The following is a 10000-nucleotide window of genomic DNA, read 5'->3' as shown; positions in this document are numbered from 1 at the left end:
TTCTTGTTCTTCCTCTTTCTTGTTCTTCCTCTTTCTTTTCTTCTTCTTCTTTTCTTCTTTCCTCTTTCTATCTTTTCCTCTTTCTTTTCTTCTCTTTTCTTTCTCTCTTTTCTTTTCTTCTTCTTTCTCTTCTTCTCTTCCTTTCATGTCTTCTCATTTCTTTTCTTTTCTTCTTTTTTTCTTCTTTTGTCTCTCTTTCTTTCCTCCTCTTTCTCTCTTTTCTTTTCTTTCTTTCTCCTCTTTTTCTTCTTTTCTCTTCTCTCTTTCTTTTTCCTTCTCTTTCTCTTCTTCCTTTCCTTTCTTTTCTCTCTCTTTTTTTTCTTCCTCTTTCTTTTCTTTTTCTTTCTTGTTGTTCTTTTCTCTTCTCTTCTTTTTCTTCTTTCTTCTTCTTTTTCTTCCTCTTTCTCTTTTTTTTTCTTTCTTTTCTCTTCTCTTTTCTTCCTTTCTTCTCTTTTTCTTCTCCTTTTCTTCTTTCTTTTTCTTCTTCTCTTTTTTCTTCTTTTCTCTTTTCTTCTTTCTCCTTCTTCTTTTCTTGTCTTCTTCCTCTTTCTTTTTCTTTTCTTCTTTTTCTTTTCTTCCTTTTCTTTTTTGTTCTCTTTTCTTTTTTCTTCTCTCTTTTTCCTTTCTTTCTTCTTTCTCTTTCTTCTTCTCTTCTTTCTCTCTTTCTTGTTCTTCTTTTTTTTCTTCTCTTCCTCCTCTTTCTTTCTTCTTCTTCCTCTTCTCTTTTTTTCTCTTTCTTCTTCCTCTCTTTTCTTCCTCTTCCTTCCTTCTCTTTCTTCTCTTCTCTTTCTTGTTCTTCCTCTTTCTTTTCCTCTTTCTTCTCTTCCTTTCTTCTGTTCTCTTCTTTCATTGTTCTTCCTCTTTCTTGTTCTTTTTCTCTTTTTTTCTTCTTTCTCCTCTTTCTTTCTTCTTCTTCTTGTTCTTTCCTCTTTCCTTGTTCTTTCTCTTTCTTCTTTTCTTCCTTTCTTGTTCTTTTCTTTTCTTCTTTCTTCTTTTCTTTTCTTCGCTCCTTCTTCAACACTCTTTTCTTTCTTGTTCCTTTTCTTTCTTCTTTTATTTCTTCTTTTCTTCTCTTCCCATTTTCTCTTTTCTTCTTTTCTTGTTCTTCCTCTTCCTTGTTCTTCTTCTTTCTTGTTCTTCTTCCTTTTTCTTCCTCTTCTTTGTTATTCCTCTTTCTTGTTCTTCCTCTTCCTTGTTCTTCTTTTTTCTTGTTCTTCCTCTTCCTTGTTCTTCTTCTTTCTTGTTCTTACTCCTCCTTTTTCTTCCTCTTTCTTGTTCTTCTTCCTTTTTCTTCCTCTTCTTTGTTCTTCCTCTTTCTTATTCTTCCTCTTTCTTGTTCTTCCTATTTCTTGTTCTTCCTCTTTCTTGTTCTTCTTCTTTCTTGTTCTTCATATTCCTTGTTCTTCTTTTTTCTTGTTCTTCCTCTTCCTTGTTCTTCTTTTTTCTTGTTCTTACTCTTCCTTTTTCTTCCTCTTCTTTGTTCTTCCTCTTTTTTATTCTTCCTCTTTCTTGTTCTTCCTCTCTCTTGTTCTTCCTCTTTCTTGTTCTTCTTCTTTCTTGTTCTTCATATTCCTTGTTCTTCTTTTTTCTTGTTCTTCCTCTTCCTTGTTCTTCTTTTTTCTTGTTCTTCCTCTTCCTTGTTCTTCTTTTTTCTTGTTCTTACTCTTCCTTTTTCTTCCTCTTCTTTGTTCTTCCTCTTTTTTATTCTTCCTCTTTCTTGTTCTTCCTCTCTCTTGTTCTTCCTCTTTCTTGTTCTTCCTCTTTCTTGCTTTTCCTCTTCTTTGTTCTTCCTCTTTTTTGTTCTTCCCCTTTCTTGTTCTTCCTCTTTCTTGTTCTTCCTCTTTTTTGTTCTTCCTCTTTTTTGTTCTTCCTCTTTCTTGTTCTTCCTCTTCCTTGTCCTTCCTCCTTCTTGTTCTTCATCTTCTTTGTTCTTCCTCTTTCTTTTTCTTCCTCTTTCTTGTTCTTCCTCTTTCTTGTTCTTCCTCTTTCTTGTTCTTCCTCTTTCTTGTTCTTCCTCTTTCTTGTTCTTCCTCTTTCTTGTTCTTCCTCTTTCTTGTTCTTCCTCTTTCTTGTTTGTTGTTGTTGTTGTTTTTGTTGGTGGAGGTGTTTTTGCTGTTTTTGTTGACGTCTTTGTTGTTGCCGTTGTCGATGTTGTTTATGTCTTTATCTCTATTGCTGTTGTTGCTGTTGTTTTTGTTGTCTTTGCTGTTGCTTATTTTCCTCTTTTTATCCCTTTCCTTTCCTCTTGTCAGCAACGTCACCCAGCGTTCGCATAAGCGCCTGCGCGGATTCATGCGTTCGAGAACAGCCCCGACGCTGCATTGTTAACCCTCGATGAATTTTTAACGCGCCAAAACAAGACGCTCCATTTACTTCTTCTTTTTTTTTATCTTTTTTTTTCCTTTATCTTCTATGATTCGAGAAAAGACACGCATATACCGCTATAACGAGAGATTCACGAGATACCACACCTAATTACGCGCCAAAAGTGAGGCCAAACAGCTGTAGGTGCGGTGATTTTTCGGTCTCAATTTCGTAATATTTTTACCTTTTTCTAAATCCTTTTAGTGTCTCCCCCTACCCCCACCCCACCCACCCACCCCCACCCCACCCACCCACCCATCCCCACTCCCTCCCACCCCCCTTCGGTCGCATGATAATTCACCCCTTTGCATTTTTCCGGGAGGGGGGGGGGGATTTAACAATATGCAATGGGCCAGCGTTTCCCCCAAAGCAAAGGCGGAGATATGGTGCTTGATGACAGTGGCACCGTGTCATATCCAGGTTATGCCACCGCTGCAGTACACGTTAATGCGATGCTATCACGGGGGACTCGCTACATTTCTTCTGCAACTTGCCATGTGACCTAGGCTGTGGGGGTAGGGGGGGCTGGGGGGGGGTTAGGGTGGAGGGCTGGGGTTAGGGTGGAGGGCTGGGGGGTAAGGGGGAAGGGGAGGGGGCCATTCCCCTTTATTAATGTGTGTGTGTGTGTGGGTTTGTATGTGTGTTTGTCGGTGTGTATGTGCATATATGTGGTGAGCATATTATATATATATACTATATATATATATATATTATATATATATATATATATATATATATTATATAGGGCGGGGGGGGGGGGGGGGGGGGGGGGGGGGGTTATGTTATAATAATATACATTATATATATATAATATATATATATATATATATATATATATATATATATATATAATAATATTATATATATAATATATACATATATATGTGTGTGTGTGTGTTGGTGTGTGTATACATATAATATATTTATATATTATATATATATTATATATATATATATATATATATATATATATATATATATATATATTATATATGGTTATATATATATATATATATCATATATATTATTAATATATATATACTATATATATATATATTATATATATATGTATGTATATATATATATATATTTATATAATATATATATATATATATATATTATATATGTGTGTGTGTGTGTGTGTGTGTGTCGTTGTGTGTGTGTTGGTGTGTGTGTGTGTGTGTGTTGAGGTGTTTATATATATATGAAATGTAGTGTTTGTGTTTGGTCGGTTTGGTGTTATGTGCATATATTTGTGCCATATATATATATATACATACAATATATCATACTATATAATATATATTATATATATATATATATATATATTAATACATATATATCCACCTATATATATAAATGTGTTAGTGTGATGTTGTGTTGTGGTTGTTGTGTGTGTGTGTGTATACCAAATATATAAAAAGTATATATATATATATATATACTAAATATATATATATACCCCTCTTATATATATATATATATATATAAAATGTATATATATATATATTATATATATTATACCATATATATATATGTATATATATATATATATATATATATATATTATATATAAGGATATATATAATATACAATAAATATATATTCATATATAATTTATATATTTATTATATATATATATGTGTGTGTGTGTCGTCGTTTGTGTGTGTGTGTTGGGGTGTTAAGAGTAGTGTGTGTGTGTGGTGTTATTACACCCCCTCACCTCTCTCCCCCAATATTATATATATATATCATATATATATACTACTATATACCTACCCTATACTATCATACCCTATAAGTAAAGCACACACACACACACACATACCCTTCTATATAGTATGTATATATCATATCATATAATATAGGCGTTAGGTAACTGCGGATATAATATATATATATATCTAATAATAGTATATAGACGATGTATATTATATCATATATATATATAATTAAAAATATATATATATATATCTATTATTTATTAGTATGTATAATATATATATATATGCACACATATATGCACATACAACACCGACAAAAACACATACCAACCCCCACACCCCACACACATAATAAAGGGGAATGGCCCCCGTCCCCTTCCCCTTACCCCCCACCCCCACCACGCTAACCCCAGCCCTCCACCCCTAACCCCAGCCCCCCAACCAGCCCTGGCCCCCCCTACCCCACACCTGGGTCACATGCAAGTGCAGAAGAAATGTAGGCGAGTCGCCCGTGATAGCATGGCGGTCATTCTGCAACGCTGTACTGCAAGCGGAGGCATAAGCCGACAGGGATAGTGACACGGTGGAGCAAGCAGTCACAGGCACCATATCTGCCGCCTTTGCTTTGGGGGAAACTGGCTCAGTAGGTGCAGATAGTGGCTAAAACCGAGCCGCCCCGCCCCCTCCCGAAAAATGGCAAAGGGAGTTAATTATCATGCGAATCGAAGGAAGGGGGCGGGTGGTAGAGTGGGGAATTGGGTGGGTGGGTAGGGGTGGTGGGTTGGGTGGGGGGTAGGGGGAGACACTAAAAGGATTTAGAAAAAGGTAAAAATATTACGAAATTGAGACCGAAAAATCACCGCACCTACAGCTGTTTGGCCTCACTTTTGGCGCGTAATTAGGTGTGGTATCTCGTGAATCTCTCGTTATAGCGGTATATGCGTGTCTTTTCCCCCTCAATCATAGAAGATAAAGGAAAAAACAAAGAGAAAAAAAAAAGGAAGAAGTATAATGGAGTCGTCTTGTTTTTGGCGCGTTAAAAATTGCATCGAGGGTTAACAATGCAAGCGTCGGGGGCTGTTCTCGAACGCATGAATCCGCGCAGGCGCTTATGCGAACGCTGGGTTGACGTTGCTGACAAGGAGATGAAAGAAATGCGTAAAAAAAGAGGGAAAATATAAGCAACAGCAAAGACAACAAAAACAACAGCAACAACAGCAATAGAGATAAAGACATAAACAACATCGACAACGGCAACAACAAAGACGTCAACAAAAACAGCAAAAACACCTCCACCAACAAAAACAACAACAACAACAAACAAGAAAGAGGAAGAACAAGAAAGAGGAAGAACAAGAAAGAGGAAGAGCAAGAAAGAGGAAGAACAAGAAAGAGGAAGAACAAGAAAGAGGAAGAACAAGAAAGAGGAAGAACAAGAAAGAGGAAGAAAAAGAAAGAGGAAGAACAAAGAAGATGAAGAACAAGAAGGAGGAAGGACAAGGAAGAGGAAGAACAAGAAAGAGGAAGAACAAAAAAGAGGAAGAACAAGAAAGAGGAAGAACAAGAAAGGGGAAGAACAAAAAAGAGGAAGAACAAAGAAGAGGAAAAGCAAGAAAGAGGAAGAACAAGAAAGAGGACGACAAGACGAGCAGGAAGACTAGAAAGAGGAAGAATCAAGAAAGAGGAAGAACCAAGAAAGGACAAGAAAAACCGAGGAGCAGAGCGAATGCGAACGAAGGAAGAAGAACAAGAAAGAGGAAGAAAAAGGAAGAGTAAGAACAAGAAAAAAGAAGAACAAGGAAGAGGAAGAACAATGAGAAGAGGAATAGCAAGTCGCGCAGGAGGAAGAACAAGAAGAGGAAATGAGCAAGCAAGAGGAAGAACAAGAAAAAAGAAGAACAAGGAAGAGGAAGAACAAGAAAAAAGAAGAACAAGGAAGAGGAAGAACAAGAAAGAAGAAGAACAAGAAAGAGGAAGAACAAGAGAGAGGAAGAACAAGAAAGAGGAAGAATAAAAAAGAGGAAGAACAAAGAAGAGGAAAAACGAAGAGGAAGAAAAGGACGGAGGAAGAACAGAAAGGGAGCGGAACAAGGAAGAGGAAGAACAAGAAAAAAGAAGAACAAGGAAGAGGAAGAACAAGAAAAAAGAAGAACAAGGAATATGAAGAACAAGAAAGAAGAAGAACAAGACAGACAGAATAACAAGAAAGCGGAAGTAACAAGTGAAAGACGGAAGAGCTAGAAGGAGACAAGCACAAGAAAGAGTGAAGAACACAAAAAGGGGTGGGGGGGGGGTAAAATAAAAAATTTAGGAGGAACAAGAAAGAGGAAGAATAAGAAAGCGGAGAACAAAGAAGGAAGGAAGAAAAAGGAAGAAGAACCGAAGAAGAGAGGAAGAAAAGAAAGAGGAGACAAGGACAGAGAGGAAGAGCAAGAAAAGAGGAAGAACAGAGGACAAGAGGAAGAACAAGCAATGAAGGAAGGAGCAAGGCGTGGGAGGAGAGGGGGGGGGGGTGGGGGGGCAAGGGAGGAGTAAGAACAAGAAAGAAGAAGAACAAGGAAGAGGAAGAACAAGAAAAAAGAAGAACAAGGAAGAGGAAGAACAAGAAAGAGGAATAACAAAGAAGAGGAAGAAAAAGGAAGAAGAACAAGAAAGAAGAAGAACAAGGAAGAGGAAGAACAAGAAAGAGGAAGAACAAGAAAGAGGAAGAACAAGAAAGAGGAAGAACAAGAAAGAGGAAGAACAAAGAAGAGGAAGAAAAAGGAAGAGGAAGAACAAGAAAGAGGAAGAAACAAGGAAGAGGAAGAACAAAGAAGAGGAAGAAAAAGGGAAAGAGGAAGAAACAAGAAGAGGAAGAAAAAAAGAAGAAGAATAAGAAGAGGAAGAACAAGAAAGAGGAAGAACAAAAAGAGAAGAACAAGAAAGAGGAAGAACAAGAAAAAAAGAGCAAGGGGGGGGGTGGGGGGGGGAGGAAGAGGAAGAACAAGAAAGAGGAAGAACAAGAAAGAGGAAGAACAAAGAAGAGGAAGAAAAAGGAAGAGGAAGAACAAGGAAGAGGAAGAACAAGAAAGAGGAAGAACAAGGAAGAGGAAGAGCAAGGAAGAGGAAGAACAAGGAAGAGGAAGAACAAGAAAGAGGAAGAACAAGAAAGAGGAAGAACAAGAAAGAGGAAGAGCAAGAAAGAGGAAGAGCAAGAAAGAGGAAGAACAAGAGTAAGAAGAACAAGAAAGAGGAAGAGCAAGAAAGAGGAAGAACAAGAGTAAGAAGAACAAGAAAGAGGAAGAACAAGAAAGAGGAAGAACAAGAAAGAGGAAGAACAAGAAAGAGGAAGAACAAGGAAGAGGAAGAACAAGAAAGAGGAAGAACAAGGAAGAGGAAGAACAAGGAAGAGGAAGAACAAGAAAGAGGAAGAACAGCCAGCAAAGAGGCACAAAGAACCAACAAGAAAGAGGAAGAACAAGGAAGACGAAGAACAAGGAAGAGGAAGAAGAAAGAGGAAGAACAAGGAAGAGGAAGAACAAGGAAAAGGAAGAACAAGGAAGAGGAAGAACATGAAAGAGGAAGAGCAAGAAAGAGGAAGAACAAGAAAGAGGAAGAGCAAGAAAGAGGAAGAGCAAGAAAGAGGAAGAGCAAGAAAGAGGAAGAACAAGAAAGAGGAAGAACAAGAAAGAGGAAGAAGAAAGAGGAAGAACAAGAAAAAGAAGAAACAAGAAAGGAGACGAACAAGAAAGAGAGAAATCCAGGAAAGAGGAAGAACAAAAAGAGGAAGACAGCAAGAAAGAGGAAGAGCACAGACAAGAGGAAGAACAAGAAGAGGAAGAAAAGAAAGAGGAAAGCAAGGATGGAGAGAGGGGGAAGAACGCAGAAATTGGAAGAACAAGAAAGAGAAGAACAAAGAAAGAGGCAGAACACGAAAGCTAGAAGAACAAGAAAGAGGAAGAGCAAGAAAGAGGAAGAACAAGAGTAAGAAGAACAAGAAAGAGGAAGAGCAAGAAAGAGGAAGAACAAGAAAGAGGAAGAACAAGAAAGAGGAAGAGCCAAGGAAGAGGAAGACCAAGAAAGATGAAGAAAGAGAAAGAAGAACAAGAAAAGAGAAAAACAAGAAAGAGGAAGAATAAAAAGAGGAAGAACAAGGAGAGAAGAAACAAAAAGAGGAACACGAAACACGACAGAAGGGAGAACAAGAAAGCAGAAGAACAAGAAAGAGGAAAGAACAAGACAAAAGATGCACAAGAAAGAGGAAAACAAGAAAGACAGACAAGAACAAGTAAAAAGAATGAACAAGAAAGAGGAAGAACAAGAAGAGGATGACAGGAGAAAGAAAACAAGAAAAAAGATGAACAAGAAAATGAAGAACAAGAAAGAAGAAGAATCTAGAAAAAGAAGATGAACAAGAAAAGGAAGAACAAGAAAGAGGAAGAACAAGAAAGAGGAAGAGCAAGAAAGAGGAAGAACAAGAAAGAGGAAGAACAAGAAAGAGGAAGAACAAGGAAGAGGAAGAGCAAGAAAGAGGAAGAACAAGAAAGAGGAAGAACAAGAAAGAGGAAGAACAAGAAAGAGGAAGAACAAGAAAGAGGAAGAACAAGAAAGAGGAAGAACAAGAAAGAGGAAGAACAAGAAAGAGGAAGAACAAGAAAGAGGAAGAACAAGAAAGAGGAAGAACAAGAAGAACAAGAAAGAGGAAGAACAAGAAAGAGGAAGAATAAGAAAGAGGAAGAACAAGAAAGAGGAAGAGCAAGGAAGAGGAAGAACAAGAAAAAAGATGAACAAGAAAGAGGAAGAACAAGAAAGAAGAAGAACAAGTAAAAAGATGAACAAGAAAGAGGAAGAACAAGAAAGAGGAAGAACAAGAAAAAAGATGAACAAGAAAGAGGAAGAACAAGAAAGAAGAAGAACAAGAAAAAAGATGAACAAGAAAGAGGAAGAACAAGAAAGAGGAAGAACAAGAAAAAAGATGAACAAGAAAGAGGAAGAACAAGAAAGAGGAAGAACAAGAAAGAGGAAGAACAAGAAAGAGGAAGAACAAGAAAGAGGAAGAACAAGAAAGAGGAAGAACAAGAAAGAGGAAGAACAAGAAAGAGGAAGAACAAGAAAGAGGAAGAACAAGAAAGAGGAAGAACAAGAAAGAGGAAGAACAAGAAAGAGGAAGAACAAGAAGAACAAGAAAGAGGAAGAACAAGAAAGAGGAAGAACAACAAGAAGAACAACAAGAGAGAGGATGAACAAGAAAGAGGAAGAACAATAAAGAGGATGAACAAAAAAGAGGAAGACCAAGAAGAAGTAGAACACGAAAGAGGAAGAAGAGACGAAGAAGAATAATGAGAAGGAAGAGAGGAAAAAGATGATGAAAAAAGAAAAGAAAAAAGGAAAATAAAAAGAAGAAGAGAGAGAGTAAAAAAAAAGAAGAGGAGAGAATAAAAGAAAAAGAAGAAAAAGACGAAAAGAAAGGAAGAACAATAAAAAATAGAAGAAGAGAGAGAAAAGAAACGGTCTTTTATGAAACAAAAAAGAGAAGACTAAGAAGAAAGTAGGAATGGGGGCAGAGGGAAAAAGGGGAGGAGGGGGCAAAATGGCAAGGGGAGGGAGGCAGACAGAGGACGGGGAGGGGGAGGCCAGCGTTCCGGGGCAGTGCTCTACTTCCGTGGCAGGCCTCCCCTCCAGATGACGCCGCGCGCCTACGCCTCTCATCGCCCTCCTCTCGGCCCCCCATCAGAGCATCACACCGCCCAAGACACCGCGCCACACTACCTCCGCCCGCTCCACCCCTCCCACCTCCGCCGCGGCCCCGCCCGGCCGCCCCCATCCCCCATACGCAGCGCGCGCCCCGCCCGCTAGTAAACTCATATGTACTATAAGGAAGTGATGAATCCCTTAGCCTCTCTCCCCCCTCCCCCCCCCCCATCACCCCCCCC

General features: G+C 38.1%; 1 protein-coding gene across 1 annotated transcript in view; it reads right to left on the bottom strand.

The window, feature by feature from the left end:
* Positions 1 to 10000, bottom strand: part of LOC122254242 (colorectal mutant cancer protein) — a 123899-nt gene that overhangs the window by 40941 nt on the left and 72958 nt on the right. The window contains exon 4 of the mRNA XM_086554460.1: positions 4550 to 4711. Coding sequence (XP_086410586.1) covers positions 4550 to 4711 — 162 coding nt within the window. The remainder of the gene's footprint in view (positions 1 to 4549; positions 4712 to 10000) is intronic.

This window comes from Penaeus japonicus, unplaced genomic scaffold (genome assembly GCF_977035675.1).
Source record: "Penaeus japonicus unplaced genomic scaffold, GWHDUDI00000001_assembly GWHDUDI00000029, whole genome shotgun sequence".
NCBI classification, from domain to species: domain Eukaryota; kingdom Metazoa; phylum Arthropoda; class Malacostraca; order Decapoda; family Penaeidae; genus Penaeus; species Penaeus japonicus.
Note: the sequence above shows the minus strand (reverse complement) of the source record. Positions and strands in the feature narration are given on the sequence as shown.